This window comes from Aegilops tauschii, chromosome 7, assembly GCF_002575655.3.
Source record: "Aegilops tauschii subsp. strangulata cultivar AL8/78 chromosome 7, Aet v6.0, whole genome shotgun sequence".
Lineage (NCBI taxonomy): Eukaryota > Viridiplantae > Streptophyta > Magnoliopsida > Poales > Poaceae > Aegilops > Aegilops tauschii.
The window spans coordinates 139,859,159-139,877,596 of NC_053041.3; the positions used below are offsets into that span (position 1 = coordinate 139,859,159).

The 18,438-nt window shown below is 41.5% G+C and overlaps 2 protein-coding genes across 3 annotated transcripts; one reads left to right on the forward strand and one right to left on the reverse strand.

Annotated features, from left to right (window-relative positions):
- The first annotated feature begins 1,954 nt into the window (after nucleotides 1–1,954).
- Nucleotides 1,955–6,691, forward strand: LOC109758663 (probable glucan 1,3-beta-glucosidase A). Its single transcript, XM_020317529.4, has 10 exons — nucleotides 1,955–2,228; nucleotides 2,319–2,428; nucleotides 2,512–2,631; nucleotides 3,286–3,465; nucleotides 3,606–3,764; nucleotides 3,861–4,030; nucleotides 4,132–4,284; nucleotides 4,812–5,164; nucleotides 5,297–5,476; nucleotides 6,437–6,691. The coding sequence occupies exons 1-10, from the start codon at nucleotides 2,165–2,167 to the stop codon at nucleotides 6,529–6,531; spliced, it is 1,584 nt and encodes a 527-aa protein (XP_020173118.1). The 5' UTR covers nucleotides 1,955–2,164; the 3' UTR covers nucleotides 6,532–6,691.
- Nucleotides 6,517–15,725, reverse strand: LOC109758664 (chaperone protein dnaJ 1, mitochondrial). Of its 2 annotated transcripts, none has more exons than XM_020317531.4 (19): nucleotides 15,363–15,725; nucleotides 15,210–15,249; nucleotides 14,798–14,890; nucleotides 14,595–14,686; nucleotides 13,751–13,834; nucleotides 13,623–13,661; nucleotides 13,230–13,400; nucleotides 13,113–13,154; nucleotides 12,941–13,028; nucleotides 12,059–12,123; nucleotides 11,914–11,976; nucleotides 11,775–11,847; nucleotides 11,103–11,194; nucleotides 9,775–9,846; nucleotides 9,232–9,288; nucleotides 8,867–8,915; nucleotides 8,722–8,791; nucleotides 7,390–7,479; nucleotides 6,517–7,105 (listed from the first exon to the last, which is right to left on the reverse strand). In XM_020317531.4, exons 1-19 carry the CDS (start codon nucleotides 15,420–15,422, stop codon nucleotides 7,006–7,008), a joined length of 1,440 nt encoding a protein of 479 aa, XP_020173120.1. In that variant the 5' UTR covers nucleotides 15,423–15,725; the 3' UTR covers nucleotides 6,517–7,005. The 2 variants fall into 2 exon arrangements, with proteins under 2 accessions (XP_020173120.1, XP_020173122.1); XM_020317533.4 differs by having other exon boundaries at nucleotides 6,517–7,142.
- Between the last annotated feature and the right edge of the window lie 2,713 nt (nucleotides 15,726–18,438).

An 18,438-nucleotide genomic window follows, 5' to 3' on the forward strand; every position in this document is an offset into this window, starting at 1 on the left:
GGGTGGTAAATTATCATAGTGTGTGTCAGTTTCTGTTTCTATCTCTAATTGCCTTCTGAACGGGTCTACTCTTGCATTCTGTTGCTCCATATGCTCTTATTGTAATCTTGGAGACTTGATCTGCTCCATTTCTTCCGTAGCTGGTTGTTTATCTGCATTTCATGATACAGAAGGTTGCAAGGTATGGAGGATAGTACTCATAGCAGCTAGGTGTTTGCCTAATTCCTGAACAGCTTGTTGTACATCTCCTACTTGTTCACAAATTTCACCTTCAAACAAATGGATGGAAACAACATCTGCCTTGAGTGAGTTCACTTCTGAGCGTAGATTTGACGTTGCATGTTGTTCGCGATGAACTCGTCCTTCGTGGTCAGAACCTCTTGCAAGTCTGCACCATCCAAGGTCTTCGTGTCACACCCCATTGCCTTGATCGGAAGGAGGAGAGAAGAATTTTACCGCTGGAAGTACCAACAACCCGATCTCCTCATCTGATCCTTCCGCCGCGTACATGATCTGCCATCAAAGAACAGAACCATCCGTCCGTGAACCTGGAATTTTATCGTTGGATCGATGTGATCCAGTAACCAGTTCCGCCCAACGATCTTCCGTCGATGGATCTACCGCCACTAATGCCGCCCCGCGCACGCCACCGCCATGGATCAGTGGGTGGAGGGGGGGATTCGCCGTTCTCCAATCTCCGATCGTCTCCAAGGAAGAAGAACCTAGCTCTAAATACCAATTTGTCAGATCTCGGCCAATTTAACCTATGATATGGAAGTAAGAACTCGAATTGTAGAGGAGTTTATGTGTCTGCAAGGCCGATCAAAGATGCCATCTCTCTATTATCTATAATTGTTCTAGCCTTTCGGCAGAAATGGAATAGCAAGCATACCCTAAGCTAGCCACAACCCGGCTTATATAGAGGCTATATATTTTTGAAACCCTCTAAGTTTATTGCTCATATCGAAAAAGTTACATCATGTAGTACAAAAGGCAACATGAACAAGGGTGGATCACCATCCCGATTTAAATCTAACTTAAGATCATAAGAATTTTTTGCCAATTGATGGGCAACATTATTCGCTTCTCGTGGGCAGTGTGTAAATGGCATTCCTTCAATTAGCGATGTCTTTGCAAAACACTCCGCTCGCGTTAAAGTATAGGGGTTGAAGATGACGGCTTCCCCGTTACATGCGTTGATCAATTCAAAAGAATCAAATTTGATAGTGACATGCGTGCACCCTAAACTCTCAACCATATCAATCCCTTTCAACAGTGCAATGGCCTCCGCCGAGATAGCATCAAGAACAATCCTTAGGTAGCTCGCAGTATCAGCCACGGCTTCCCTCAGTGGTTGGGAAGTACAACACTGACAGTTCCCGTTTCATTCTCATGAAAGGACATCCGTGTTTAGTTTATAGCAGCCAACTCTTGGTTTTGCCCATAAGATTTCTTGTGGTTTGCTAGGTACAATAGCCCCATAATATGAAGTCAGCGCCTGAATTGCAAAAGCAGTACGCAGAGGTTCAACAACAGCTTCTCCCTTAACCATCTCCCTCCGTTGCCACCGTATGTACCAACATGCCACAACAATCGGTTCCTGAAGACCAAGACATCCCAAATCAGGGATAGAGGCTGGATTTAACCACCGGTAAAAGACAGACACAGCAATTACGACAACAGAATAAATAGTGCCGAACGATCACAGTCGTCGAGCGATGCTAACAGCTTATGGAGCGATGACGGCCGTCCGATAGCCGCGAAGCGTTAACTGAAGATGCGTTGCCGTTTACTGAATACTATATGGCGACCTGCGCCAGGTACCTGACAGCAACGCACCGCCGCAGCCGCGAGCTACCGGCAGAAAGCAGCCCAAGCGAAAGCGAGCCGCTTGCCTGCCGGCGTGGCGCGGCGGTGCAGCTCGTTACTCGTTTGCGTCTCCACCATTGCTTAGGATGAACTTGGCGATAAGGAAGGTATAACAGCACTGCGCAAAAGGCGAGATTCGCTGCCTCCCCGGCCATGCCATGCCGCGCCCCTCTCGGTGTCCGCCCCCGGTGGGCTTGGAATCTCCCGTCCCTTTCGCTCTATACAATCCCCACTTCCTCATCCCCTGCCCCAGTCCCAGTCCCCGCGCGCACCATCTGTTCGACGTATTGCCGACATGGGCGCCGGCGCCCTGATCTTTGGCCTTCTGTGCGTGTTCCAACTGTCACATTCGTCATCAGGTCAGAATTGCTCAGTCGGAACTGCTTAAATGGATGCGGTTGTTCTTGCCGTCTTGGCGGTGGTGGGTAAGCTGCGCTTTGTCTTTGCAGACAAGGACGACTTCACCAAGGTCAGGGCAGTGAACCTGGGAGGCTGGCTGGTGGTGGAGGGGTGGATCAAGCCTTCCTTGTTTGATGGCATCCCAAACGGTGACATGTTGGTAGGTCCTCTCTCATGTTTGTTATATAGTGCTGTGCATTTTGCTTTGCCTTCTCGTGATGTGGGCATGTGGCTTCGCTTCAGGATGGCGTGCAGGTGCAGCTCAAGTCTGTTGCCCTCCAGAAGTACGTGAGTGCAGTTGGCGGTGGCGGTGGAAATGTGAACGTGGACCAGGATGCTGCTTCGACATGGGAGACTTTCAAGGTAAACTGTCAAAGGAAAGTGGTTTCTTGGAGTAACGAAAGTGAATTGATGATACATGCATTTGGTGCCTGTTTGGGAAGCTGACTGGTTTTGTATCTTGTCTGTTGGATATCTGGGAGAAAACAACATTGAATAGATGCATTCGCCTCAACATTTAGGCCCTCATAATTTTTTCGAGCTCTCCATTTTTCTTCTTTTTTAAAGAAATGTCATGAAAATGCACTACAGAGGCATTTTCTTCAACCCTTCAAAGGCGATATTTTGATTCCTGAAGTTCTTTGGGTCTTTAACTCACCAATGTGACCTTGGAGACCTAGTTAATTTAGAACTGCCACACAGTCGCAAAAAAAAAATTTAGAACTGCCACAGTTTAAGGACCAGTATAGTACCTGAGGGCTTAAGGGAAAAGTGAACTCTTTTTACACAGGTCGGAGAAAAAAATGGCACTTACTAATATGCTGGTGGCTGAATCGTGCCATGTATGTGTGTGTTTCCCAATGGCAGAGTATACACTTCTATTGTACTGAACGAGTTCACTATTTTTTCATTTGTCTTCTGGAACGGTTCACATACTCATATAAAACAATCATACTCATATAAAACAATCATATGTTTGTTTGTTCCTAATTGCATTTGTCCTGTCATTATTTTCAGTTATGGAGAGTTTCTGATAGTGAATTTCAGTTCCGGTGCCTCAATGGTCAGTTCTTAACAGCAAGTAATCAGGATGTGATCTCAGCAACTACAGATTCACCAGGAGACTCTGAAACATTTTATATTGAACGAAATAACACACTGCTTCATATCAAGCTTTTAAATGGGAGCTATTTGCAGGTATTGATTATGTTGTCGATATGATCTTCAGATGTCACCAGTTATACATTCTCATCAGTCTCCTTTCTACGGAAATGGAACTAATTAGCTAAAGCTTCAGCATTGCGACCAGGAAAGTTGATGTATACTCCATTATTCAGGTCACAAACAACAATCAGCTTACTTCAAATCATCGTTCCCAACCTGGGTGGGGTGATGATATGGCAACATTCCAGATGACAATAGCTGCCAACAACTTGCATGGAGATTACCAGCTTGCTAATGGGTATGGACCTGCGCAGGCAAAAGCGGTCTTGACTGTAAGTTTCAGAATTTCAGAGCCGTGTCACCTCCCAGTCTTTAGTGCAAAGTTTTATGCCATACAAGCGTTCATTTGCTATTTACACAATTTGCAGGAACACCGAAAGAGCTTTGTTACTGGAAATGACTTCTTTCTCCTCTCACAAAACGGTGTAAATGCAGTCAGGATTCCAGTAGGATGGTGGATTGCGTATGATCCTGATCCACCAGCTCCATTTATTGGTGGCTCCCTTGAGAACCTTGATAGAGCATTCTACTGGGCACAGTAGGTCTAGCCCCTAAACTGTCCTTGATTGTTACTCCCACTATAAAAAATCTTTTAAAGTTTGAGACTGCACCATATGGTGGATCTGATTTTGAGATCAGGGTTTATGGCTTGAAGTGCATCATCGATCTTCATGCGGCTCCCGGATCTCAAAATGGAATGGAGCACAGTGCTAGCAGGGATGGTTCAGTAGATTGGCCTTCAGAGGTTAACATACAGAAAACTCTGGATGTCATTAAATTTTTAGCTCAAAGGTAACATTAACTCTTTCACTCTCCCTAAAAAAAATGAAACTCTTTCACTCTATTTCCTAGTTATGAAATTTTCCTTTGTGTGGACGAAATATTTCTTGATGATGCCATTGGTAACATCAGGCCACGAAAATAAATAAAGGCATCACCAAGTTGGAAAAAAGACTCAGTTCTCATTCTCCATAGATCTGTGAAGGATTAATTTATCTCATACTTCAAAGATCTTGCAAAGAAAAGGCAGTGGACAATGAGTAGCAATAGGTATTTGCACATCTTGGCACTTTTTCAACAATATGTACTCTTGGTCACTAGAATAACAAGCGAAAAAAGGCAACTTCAGAACATATGTTAACAACTTTAACAACTAACAATGTCTGATCTGCTCACTAATGAGGGGATACATGAAAGTAAAGAGCCATGTTTTCGATTTTCATTAGCATTTTTTTCTTCATGTGAACAACGAGATTCTATCTATCACAATTTTCTCAGTTCTAACAAAGTAACAAGACATATTGTCTCTTTATCTGCAGGTATGCAGACGATCCCTCGCTTCTTGGTGTCGAGCTTCTGAATGAGCCTTCTGCAGGAACAGTCCCACTGGACACTCTAGTGTCGTATTACAAAAGAGGCTACAAAATTGTGCGAAGTTATTCGGAGACAGCTTATGTTATATTCTGCCAGAGGATAGGGAATGCAGACCCAATGGAGCTTTATGAGGCTGACCTGGGTCCAACTAACACTGTTGTTGACTTGCATTACTACAATCTGTTTGATCCTTATTATGAGAAGCTTAACGCAACAGAGAACATACGGTTTGTTTACGAAAAGAGACTGCCTCAAGTGTGGGCCTTGAACGGCGCAAAAGGACCTCTTGTTTTTGTCGGTACGTCCTGCATACTATTACAACTTATGTAAAAATTCAGACAGGTCATTTGGATTTTGGTCTATCATTTAACTGTAGGTGTTTCTCAGTTTACCCTGCTCTTTATAAATACTTTTCTATGCCATTACTCAGGAGAGTGGGTGAATGAATGGAATGTGGCAAACGCTTCACAAATTCAATACCGATCTTTTGGAAAAGCTCAATTGGAGGTCTTCGGAGAAGCATCCTTTGGCTGGTCTTATTGGACAGTCAGGTGCAACAGTGTGCACTGGGATTATGAATGGAACGTACGGAATCGGTATCTTATTATTGGTAAGCAGAGCTGCCTTCAACTCCAGTCACTAAAACACAATCGAGGCTGAGTCAGGAACGACCCGGCAGAAGGGGGTTTGAGGGTTAACAGGTGCGGGTATGAGGTGGTCGCCGATGCCGGAGGGGAAGGTGCTTTTTTTTTGCGAGGGCGGAGGGGGGAGGTGCTGTTGGAGCCTTGGAGGGACGGCCGGAGCTGCGGAGGATGAGGCGGTTCGGGCTGTGCGGCGCAAGTGGTGCTACCGTTCGACTGCTAGAGCTAGGGATAGGAATGGGGCCGATTGTTTACCACCTGAGTTTCAAGTAATTTACCAGTTCATCCTACCTACTTTATTTGCTTGACAAACGCAAGCGCATGTGTAGAGTAAGTAATCAGTTGAATTGGAAGCATCTTCCAAAAAACAAAATTACTTGGCCTAGTTTGGAACGCAAGAACTCAAAACATAGGAATAAGAAAAACGTAGGAATTAAAACCATAGGTTTTTAAAATATATATATATATATCACTTGGGAAAACTTTAAAATTATCACTTGGGTGTCATGCGGGAAAAAACGAAGAAAGTGTAGGTACAAAGAGAAGAATACACCTCCAAAATTTCTAGGGAATGGCATGTTTCATAGTGTAGGATACCAATTCCTTTATTCCAAAATGTATCAAGGGAATATTTTTCTATAGGAACCCTATCCTTTGAAATTCCTAAGTTTTTTCCTCTCTTTTTTTTGAAGAGTCCTAAGTTTTTCCTTTGTTCCAAACATGGCCGTAACTACCTGAGGTTACCCGATGGGCCGACCCACTTGCATCCAAGCTAGCAACGTAGATTAAGTGTAGCATCCTCTGCTATTATTAATTTGTTATTGACAGTCGTGTTGCTTAATGCTGTTATTATTTCCTTTTGCAGTTTGATTCAATACATTTTCCATGTCACGTGAAGTGTTTAACATGATATATCTTTTCTTCTGTAGGGGGTTCGCCATTACAAAGAGCAAATTACATGATGCTTGTGGCAGGATGTCTTGTGTATCTTTTGTTATTGACGTTGACATACGGCAAAAAATAGTCCACATTTGACAGGACGATTTATTGAAGCGTCAAAGACAACTCGTCGAAGACCCAAAGGGTCATCAAACCATGTCAATCTAATGACCTAAATTACTCTACTGCTGAGCGTCAAAATGTTTAGCGCGTAATTAATATTACATGGAACATTGGCTTGCAACTAATATCCTATCTAACATCTACGTATTGCATGTACACGATTACTAGTGTACTTTTAAGGAGCGCCTTAACAATAATTTAGCTTATTGAAGAGTCAAAAACAAACTCCACGCAACTTTTGTGATCACCTCCCCAAGAAGGATAACTCATAAATCATTCCTATGACTTATCTGTTCCACAGGAACTAGTAATTCTCCTCTCCACAGCTCCAAAATTGTGAATTCTCGTGGCCAAATAAGAAGCTTGACCAGATACTAATGCCCCATTCAGTTTCTGATGTCACCGCTGCTTGATATCACCGCATAGTTTCGAAGCCTTAACTCAGAGTCTTGCTCAGCATCAGATAAATCAGCATGACAAAGCCAAGCCCGATCATGAAATTTTGGCTCTTCATATTTTCAGCAATGAGCTCCGACCTGTAAGTTTCAACCAGTAGATAGCTGCTCGTAAAGCCTGTTCGAAATTTCATCTTTATTACTACCATATGATGCAAGCTATAAAACAGAACGACGAATGTTGTGCGACAGATGAAACTTTGCTTGCACACCAGGCCTACCAGGCTACAGCGATCAGGATAAGGTAGAGTCAGCACATCAATCAGTGCATGAACATTAACTAAGCGTGCAGTTCTCAGTTATATCTCATGAACTTCCCATGATGGTCAAAGACAATCGGAATAAATGGCGAGGCAATAGATTACCAGTTTCCTGTTGCAAAAAAACTCTGTTCTTTCGTGGCTTCCTCTGCTGCAAAGTCTTCCAACAGTGCACGCTGACGTTCGTTAACCTTCCTGCAGATTAAAAATTGATATTGTCATAAATCTAACAAAAGAGGAGTGTACTGATGACATATACTATAGCATAAAAATACTACACAGAAAAAGCAAAGGATTAAGGATAAGGCCATCTGAATGCGCCAAACTAAAAAATTAGGCTTTAGAGTAAACTAAACAGAAAAGCAAGAGCAAGTAAAGCCCTAGAGTGATTGAAAGTGCACTAAGCAGAAACCAAATTGAAGCGTTAAGTGCTGACGAATGTTGTGTCTCATCACTATTGTAGCTCAATAACCAGTGGTCTGCCTATAGAATGATAAAAGCTACTTCCTCCGTCTGGAAATCTAAAACAGCGTCACTTGTTTCTGAACGGAGGGAGTGCAAATTAGCAGAGCGCTGGATTAATACTGTCATGAGGCCTCAATCATCCCTTTCAAACATTGTTTACTGAAAGCCCGTAACTGAACCTCTAGAATTTCTACTTCCACCCAGGGCAGAGTTCAAGTTCTAATTAACATTCATTTCCTTTAGTTTCATGCGCCGACCAGATCACCAAAAGCATTAGGGAAATGTGAACAATCTACTCACACAAGTCACACTACGATATTTTCACTTTGAGTGTTCATATCCTGCCCGTCACAAAACCTAATACCATTAATGGTACGAAGAGTTGTAACTAGGTTAGGCTCAGTAATGTCATGGCTCTCACTAAGTACTAGCAAGTTAAACTCGCTAGTATAACACATTATTCTTACAAGTTTGACTTCATGTTACCACAACCAGTCCTGAAGAATATCTATTGCATCCTATGGTTTGCTTCATACTCCCTCCGTTCCTTTATATAAGGTGTATTTGTTTTTTCAAAAGTCAAACAAGTGCATGTTTGACTGAGTTTTTAGAAAAATATATCAATATCCACAATACAAAATTTATATAATCTATTTCATCATGAAAAGTAGTTTCATATTTTATCTACTAGATATTGCAGATGTTGTTGTTTTATTCTATAATTTTGGTCAAACATTCAAATGGTTGACTTGCACGGAACCAATACACCTTATATTCTGGAACGGAGGGAATATGATGGAAGCCGAATGTATTAGCAAAGCCATTCTCGTGGAATGCAAGTTGAAAGGGAATCGAACATAACCATTTTAACCTCATGGACAAATACATGAGCAAAGTAGAATAGCACTGTACAAAACAGTGCAATGGGTAATGTCTGTAAAAAGGGCATCAAGAAAAATACAAGCAACTTACAATGGAAAATGTATTTTGAAACGGACATGTTGGTCTCCGAAATATCCTGCCTGGTTTGGTAATTCCAATCCTGATAACATTACTATCGTTAGCACTTGACCATAAGCAAACTGCCGACTTAAATTAGTTTATTTGCATAACCTACCTTTCCCCCTTAAAACGACAACTTGCCCTGGTTGAACTCCTTTGGGTATCTGAAAAATAAATAACAACAAATGTGAACTAAACTAACAAATAGAGGGGGGAGAGATATTCTCTAGAACTTAAAAGCATGCCCACTCAACAAATAGATGGCTACATGCTTCTCAAAAGAAATATTTAGCCATGCCAGACCCAGATGTTCTAACTAGAAACGGTCCACTCTAGAAGCATTAAAATAACAACAGGGAGGTTAAGTGCCTAATTAAGCTATGAAAAATACAAGATATTATGATAACGGAAGTTTGAAGTGCTTTTGACATTTTCTCAGTAGGAATACATGTATGTCTTTTTCCCACCAGGTATTGTTACCTTAATTTCTGTTTTACCATCTAAAGTGGGCACTTCGATTTTTCCACCAAGCATTGCCTACACAAGAAAGGTAAATGATCAGCAAAAACCCAACACCAAGGCACCAATTAACAACAGAAACTCAAATGTCCACATGCACCAACAAATGCACATTAATACAAGACTACCACATCAAAACTTTGACAGCTAATAGTCATGAACTAATGATAGTGATGTCTCCCAATTCCAAAACCTAACAAACTATCATTTCTTATTCCTCCACCTCTCTAGGTTCATCTGTGCAGCATTTCTCAAAGGTCCAAAACGAATATCATGAATTGTTTTGCTGAACAGACCAAATTTGTCCTGAATTAGAAATTAGAATAAATTATATGAACTAATCTTGGCATAAGCTGTAAGCTACAGATGGAAATAAAGTCACACGACAGAAGTAGGAAAGCAGTTCCTGAGAAATGGGATAATTCTTCAAAAGCTTGCTCTACAAAGGAGCAAAATAGTAGGACAGCAGTACAAAAGAAGTTCCTGAAAGATATTTGCTACTACCTGTGTGAAGCTTATCTTTTTGTCCACATGTACATCAGCACCATCTCGAACAAATACTGGATCACTTGCTACCTATGATATACATGGTTCATGGAAGAATTAAAAGCTGGATTGCTTGATATAAAAGAGCTGGTAGAGCAGAATCATTCTACGAGGTTATGACAGCGGAGGCTAATAGCCCCCCAGGCAGCACAACTGTTGTACAGATAGTTTTAATTCATTGGTACATACACCAAACCAACTACTCCCTCACAAAACGGTCTTATATTAGTTTACAGAGGGAGTACTTGTTAGTTGTGACTTGTGAGAACAAAACCATACCTTATAGAGAGGCATGCCAAGTTCAGTAGCATCAAACATGCATAAAGATGAGGAATCACACAATGCAAAGGAAATTCATTATACTGGTCACAAATGCCTCAACATTCATATGATTGGATAAACTATAAGCAGCTGGAGCTTATGGAGGTACCTTTTCTTTGATAAAGGACATTTTCAGTCAATCAATATATCAAGATGATACAACAGCCAACACGCCCAATATGACCCAAAAAAATATACTACCTCTGTTCCCAAATATAAGTCTTTCTATATATTTCAACAATTGACTACATACGAAACAAAATGAGTGAATCTACACTTTAAAATATGTCTACATACATCCGTTTGTTGTAGTCCATTTGAAATGTCTAAAAAGACATATATTTAGGAACGGAGGGAGTATCATTTTACAGCAAAATATATAATGCAAGCCTAAGATGGGGTAGGTCACCGATCTTAAGTAAAAGCCCTAGTGCTGCACATTGAAGCACCAGGCACACCTAGCACTATTAGCATCGAAGACAGCTAACTAGTGAGATATCAACCGGTACTATTTGTGGCTCCCCAAGAGAAACCCTGTAAAAGTGGTTCGATTGAATGCTGAAATTCAACACTCTCTACACAGGTACACCTACTGTTCATCTCAGCCAACACATACTTTCTGATGTTACAGTTCAATGGGAAAATATTATGTCTTAATATCTTTAAATAAACAAAGGTAGCATAACTACAGTTCACAAATTCAATTAATTAAAAACCAATATGGTTCCAAATAGGTCAGAATGTCAAATGTCACGAAACAATTTCATACAAAATCGGATTTGCTTCTAGAACCCTTATTTTTTTTCATTCCAGATTGGCACTTTCAGTAGTAAGTAATTAAGTATATCTGAACGATTAACTAAAATGCAGAAACATGTGAAGTTGTGAACCACTGAACCTCAGTATTACAGAACAAATAAGTGGATATACGAAATAAAGAATTAAAAGTATGACAATATTCTCACTCGAAGTTTAATGTATAGACTTCCAGGTATGGCTCCACGTCCACCGCTATTTCCAGCCTCCCGTACATGAATTGTATCACCAGAATCAACTCCTACAAAAACAAATCTTTGGTAAAGTCAAGAGAAAAACAACATCCACGGTCTAACAAAAAATTAAGTGAAAGAAACATGCAGTGGCTGCAAACAACTATGAAGCAGTATCCTTCTTACTGACAAAAAATAAAACCTAGGAACTAGGACAGCTACCAGCCTACAAAAGTTAACATGTTTGACGTTTCACATGTCTCATGAATAAGCTTATACGCGCAAAGAAATGTACGAACCAACTATGCAAGTCAAGTTTCAGGAAGAACTAATGCGCGAACAACATATATGAGCATACTATAGTGATGCAGCAGGATTTTTGGCATGTAATTGTTTTATCCCTAACTTCTGTGTATTAAACATGGTAGAAATATCAAGAATATAGCATGTGATAGATCCGCCTCCAAAGGACATAACTCCAGGATGGTCTAAAATTATAACATTTTGGCAATTGTATTAGAACGTAAGACAGGCTCTAGAGCAAGCAACTCAGAAATAATCCAACGATATAATCATATGAAGGCATTTCTGTGAAAGAAGCTGGTTGGCAGAAGACAATTGAACTATTGAAGCTTAGCTGCACAGCACCTGCTGGAATGATCACGTTTGCATATTTCATACCATCTACCACCCCTGCACCTTTGCATGTTAGGCAATGATCCTGTGAAAATCGTCATGCATGAGATAGATTTAAAAAATCTGACAAACTTTACATGTTACTCAATACCTTAATCACTTTCCCGAAGCCTCTGCAAGTAGTACAAATGGATGTGAACGGATACATACTAACCTGCACAAACCACCGGTGCAGAGCTTACAAACAATACCCTTCAATGATATTTGCAAAAAAAAACATAAAAACAAATACTTACTTTTCCTGCACCTTTACAAGAAGGGCAAACATATTTTCTTGCATTGGCCAAGTATCCTCTCCCATCTACATTCGAACATATATGAGGAGTTTTTCTCACAAAAAGAAAGCAAGATAAGCATGGGATAAATTAGGACAGTAACTACTACATAAGAGTAAGATTGCAGCTTTAAGTCAAACATTTATTGCCATTTTAATATTATGTGATTGTAATGTTACATAATCAAGCAAGTTATCACCAACGTTAGTGTTATAAGTCCAATCTATGTCCAATAAAAAGATCTACTGGCATGCAGATTACATCACACCCACAGTAACCACATATGTTATTTTCCACACTAGGAAATGGTTTGAAATTGACTACTGCTGAAAATTGAAGTATTAATTTGCATACCTCCGTAATAGTATTCAAACGGGAGAACAGAAAACACAAACACAGACCTACCTATCTTGCAGTTCATTTAACCTATCAGCTATTCATTTAGATACAACTGACATCTAGACATGCTTTGGAAAGAGTAATGGGGGAGATGAAACCATGATACCAATGGATGATGATATTATCTAGTCTATATCATGTGACATCGAACTGAATGCAAACCAGGACAACCTAATGGAATCTGACCTTCATTGATTAAGCTAAAGAAAAAACCAAGTGAATTACAGTAGCTCAATACTATGTGCCTACAACAGACTACCCAGATAAAAAAGCCAGAGAGAAACAAATAAGTTCAGGAAAATGTCAAAATATAATAGAAGAAACTTCACATTTAACTCTGCTGGCAAATTTATTTCCGCATAAATGTCTAGATGTCTACAAAATTACTACAAGCGATAGGTGTAATATAAATAAGAATAGCAATATCTCTAAATGTGTACTAACCACATGAGTAGCAAAGATTCTTTGCACTGAAGGGAACTTCCTTCGTACATCCTTTAGCAGCTTCGCCAAAAGACAGATTCAGCTCTATCTACTTAAGTCAAGAGATAAGATTAGTTCATGACTAAAGGTGGTGTTACTTAGACATGCAAGAAGAAGAATCTGAAGAATGAACCTCAATGTCACTGGCATGTACATCCACATCATGCTGGAAAACCTGAAAACAAAGAGAATTAATGGTACTCCCATGTGAAACGTTGAAGTATAATTAAAAGGGAAAGGTATGAATTACCTCTGAGAATACTTTGTAAAACTGATTAGAAAAAGGACCATCATTTTGTCTGTAGAATTCTGCAAAAGGGTCGTCGTTCTGTTTGTTGAATCTTGAAAATGGATCTTGATAGGATCCATCAAACTCCCCCCTACCCCTTGTGGAATTTGCAGCTGACCCTCCAGAAAATAGCTGCAGTATTACAGCATAACATAAACTTAATGTGTACAGGAACTCACAGACTTCAAATTGTAAATTCAAAGAGCTTGAGAAGTAATGAACTGGGCCATTTACTTTCATAGTAGATAACAGAAATTGGAATGTTGCTGCTCCATAAATAAAATATAAAACTACCACTAAAAAAATCATGAAAGAGAGAGGATAAAGTGCTAACAGCAGGTTGCAACTTATTACCATATCATATTGCTGTCTCTTTGAAGGATCCCGAAGAGTCTAGAGGCCAACAAAACAAACATATGGCACTGTTAATTTAGGCATAATAATCAACATCAAAGCTAAAGACATGGTGGTAACTTACTTGCCTCGTATGCGTCTCTTACTTCCTGAAACATCCTTTTCGCAGCAGTATTTCCTCTATTTGTGTCTGGATGGTACTTCTTTGCAAGCTACAGAAAAATTGTTTTGAGCTTTAGAATCAGAAAACTGTACGTATTTCAACCTAGTAGCCATATCGTGGGAATGCCTCTTAAAGTATATTTTTACTTCCAAATACGGGTCAATCTACTTAACAATGATTTCTGTGTTGCCTGAGTTGTAATAGGACTAGCTGCTATTTTGGTGTTGCTAGGTTTTCGCCCCAGAGTAGTCGTTCTGATGTCGGGTGGCTACGGTGGGTTCTAGTAATGCTTTGGACTCGCTTCTCTCCTTTCTCTCCTCCTGTAAGTCTTTGAACTGATGTATTTCCGTTCTTCTTAATGGGAAGGGGGGTAGCCAGGTTCAAAATAAAAAACTTAACAATGATTAAAAGATCAATTTTCTCCATTTAATCCATCAATGTAAACCTAACTGCCGAGTTTACTGTTCAGTAAATCTAGTTCATCTTATCTGAATCCCAGGTTGGTCCCAATCGCTATATATTTGTAGAAGAGAAAAAATGGTTTACGGTTGCTGCATAGATTGTTGGCATTGTCAACAAAATATATTCCAAAACAATTCATAATAATACTTCACACAAATAGGTGCAAACTCAGAGAAATACTGTCATTTGTTTGAAGTTAGCAGCATCACACATGATTGAATGATAGAAAGTGGATGAGACTACCGCTTGATATATAGATATTTACTAAGTGGCATGGCCATGTTAAACAAATAGTGAGCTAGCCTAGTCAGGTTTCAATATTTGCTGAACTGGGATAAGATACTCACAGATTGAAAAGCCTTTTTTATGTCATCTTGTGAGGCATCTTTAGTGACACCAAGAATCTTGTAATAGTCCTTCTCCATCGAATAACGTTGACCTTAAAGATGCACCCACAAAAGATTAATAGTGTATGCGTTCGCCACAATATGAGGATAAAAATAGGATATTGCCATATTAAGTTCAATTCATGGAAGAACAGAAAACCAACCTGTAGAATGAAAGAACCTGCTCGGTCCAGAGGATGTAAACGTTGATGGACCAAAGCACCTATCAGCAACATGTGTGCCACTAGAGCTGCAAGCTGTGCGCATTCTCCACGAAAACAAATGGCACAAGGAGATGGGTAAGAATCAAAGAAACTAAATAAGATCAGCAATAATATAAGTTAATACTGGAAATGATAAAAGTAGCTAGTAAATGGATGTGCTAAATAATCTGCTTCTAACAACTACATGTATGAGCAACTTGTTCTATTTCATGGAAGGGGGACAGTATGCTTGGTGTCTTTAGCATATGAAAATTGCCTCGTACAATTATCCGAACTACAAGTGGCGCACCAGTGGCAGCAGTTTACACACAGTCCGAATTAACACGAAATCAGAGAAGACATAAGACATTACGTGTAGACGGCCGAATCCATGCGCTCCTCTGCGCAGACGCCTGCAGGAAGAAATCGGGAACCGGAATGAAGTGAGCAACAGCAACTCTGCAGAGCCCCTCGACCAAAATCGGGGAAATGGGAAAGGCTGCGAAGGAACGCGAGCCGGCATTACCTCGCCGGAGCGGCGCGCGAGGGACCTCGACGCGAGCCGGAGCCACCCGAACCGGCCCATCCACCGATCGGCGGCGTCCCCTTTGCGAGGGCGGCAGCAGAGGAGGGGGGGTCGAGGGTTTGGAGGGGAAGCCGCGCGACAGGGCTATGGGAGAGGGGGGCTGAGCAAGTGCCCGCCGGCAACCGTGGGCGGTGGGGAGGGCGAGAGCTTCCACTCGCGGGCCGCTGAGAGAGAGAGGAGAGGGCGGCGTTGGGAGGAGGAGGGGGAGGGGGTGGGCGGCGGCGGCGGCGACGGCTTGGGCGAGTGATTCGACCCTCTCTCCAAGCAACGAAGCCGGGGCCCACGGCAAGGAGTAGCCCCGAGAAATCGACGGCCTCGCCCACAAGGCCTAATATGCGAGTTCGAATTCTGCCGCGAATATGATTCGATCTTCGGTTTCTGAGGAAATTCAGTTCTGGAAAAATGAGGACCCAACGCTTCTTTCAAAAACTACTCTCTGTAAAGAAATATAAGAGCGTTTAGACCATAGTGGACCGATGGCCAAAAAATAAAATTGGACTGAAATTTTTGTTAGGTTTTGGATTTTAAGTGAAACAGAACCGATGCACATCAAAAGAAATCCGGAAGGGTTGTAGATTAATAATAAATCAACAAGAAATATCACACACGAACAAGGAATTGAAGACAGGTTTCGATGGTTGTGATCCTTGTACCTGCCGTCTCCCCAACCCACAAGTTCACGCATCGTGGTTAGGCCCACCATCGGTGACACTAGACAACTAGTCATCGACCGGAAGCCTAGGAGACGAGGGTCTCGAGGGGGCGAAAGGCAGAGGAGAGAGTCGAAGGGTGGTGGGGTCTGGTAGTCAGCCGTTGCTCAAGAAGTGGCGTGGTGGCACACTGCGGCAGCGCAGCGGCTAGGGTTCGACCGGCCACTTCGAGTCGGTAGGGAATGGAATGGAGTGCGGCATGCGTGCGATTGGCCTGGCAGGGTTTCTTTCGATCATGAATGGGTGGGATGTTGATGTTTTATTCCGTTGGAAACTTCAAGATATTTCCTACATATGTTCGGTTCTTCCGTTTAACCTAGTGTCGGAACCAAATTCCTCCAAGTAATTTTGGTCCTTCAAAAATGAGAATCGTATTAGGGACCAATTTTTTTGGTTTTGGTTTTGGTTCAATAAATCGGTTCTCAATTAGTATGCCCACACCTACTTTTTAGGTTTGCAAAGCATGTATGTACTTTAAGAAAAAAAATATGATCAACCTATACTTTTGTGGCCGAGTCGAACAAGCAATGGGGCATCCAAATCGGTGGCCTTCCGAGCCTCCCGAGCCGTATAATTGTCTTGCCGTTGGACTTCACTCCTCATGTTGTACAATGGTTGATAAGACAGTCTTATCTTAAGTATTGCATGTAATTTAGAGATGACAAAAAAAGCATGTCTACAATGGGTTATCTCTTAGCTTTATCTCAATAACTAGTTATTTCTAAAAACGTGTTGAGACATATTGTACTAAGAGATCATCTCTTAAGGCATGTACAATGGGCCTATCTTAGGTGTGCCACATATGATAAATGATGAGTTGGAGGAGAGAGCACTCATAAGAAAAGTCTTATCTTCTCTTAGCACAATATGTCTCACCATGTTTTTAGGGATTACTAGTTATTGAAGTTAAGGCTAAGAGATGATCCATTGTAGACAAAAAAAAATTCATCTCTAAATTACATGCAAGACTTAAAATAAGACTATCTTATCAACCATTGCACATGCCCTTAAATAAGAGAAGACAAGTCTTTTCTTTTGATTTATCTCGCCGCCACCTCAGCATTTATCCTACGTGGCACTGCTAAGATAGCACCACTGTACATGCTCTTACGGCCTCTCCTACCAAGTGCGCAATAGAAAAAAACAACACCCATGTCCTTCGCTCTACCTTCCCTCCTCGTCCACATTGCAACGTCCTCGTCCCTGGCTCGAGGCATAGGCTCAGCTCACAACGTCGCCGGCCCATCCGACTTGCAACTCCACCATCGCCGCTCGCAGCATTGGCAGTGGTCCTTGCATCACCAACGCTGACCCTTGAAGCGTCGGTGGCCATCTCGTGCAGCAGCTCAGGGGTAGGCTTGCTGCACGGCTCCACATGTGAGTAGGTCGACCTGCATCGGCTGTCTCGGGGTACACATTTCGAAAGTTAAAATTTTGAAATGACTAATTCAGAAAATTATAAAAAAAAACTAAAAACTGATGCAATAATTTAGGAAAAGTCAGTACTCAGAATTCCAAAAATGTTGAATAAATTAATAAATAGAATGATGTGTCGGTTTAGTATCTCGAAGGTGCTAATAGAGATAGGGTATGTGCGTGCTGTCATATGGAGGGATGAGTATCTGTGCATTTACATGAGCTTACCATGTTAAGAAAAATTGACCGCGCGTTTGTTCCCTAGCAGGCGCACATGAGTTAACCTGGCCCTTCAGATTTCCTCTGGAAAAAAACACGGCACTTCACAAAGGCATTGGATAACGTTTTATCTGGTATTGTCTCGTCCTTGAAACGAAATTGACACACAGCCTTTCGTGGTTATCCTGGACAAATCTAAAACAAAACTTAGGCATCCTAACGGGTGATCTCTCTCTCTCTCCCACACGCACACAATTTTTGCACAGTGACAAGAAAGCCTTGATCTCGTCGTGCATTTACACGTGCAGGTCAACCAAGCTGGATCTCTACGTGCCTCTCCAATCAAGCCACTGCAAGTCTTCCTCTCTTTTTAACATCTGCCGTAGCACATCTAGAAGGAGGACGTGGCGACGTGCATTTTTTTTCCCAAAGCGTACGGCCCCCGTTGTTTAATCGGAGCCAGCCAGATCGCACCTATCTCAGGAGAGTCAACGTACACACTGCTACGTCAACACGATGATTCGGTGTGTGCATGCATGTGTGAAGCTGCAAACCGATTGTTAAAACCACGCATTTCCAAAGGGAAAAGACCCTTTGGAGGAAGATTCCCCAAATGACTTGAGCACAAAACCCAAATCTGTAGTAGTTTGGAGGGAAGATGCATCACGTAT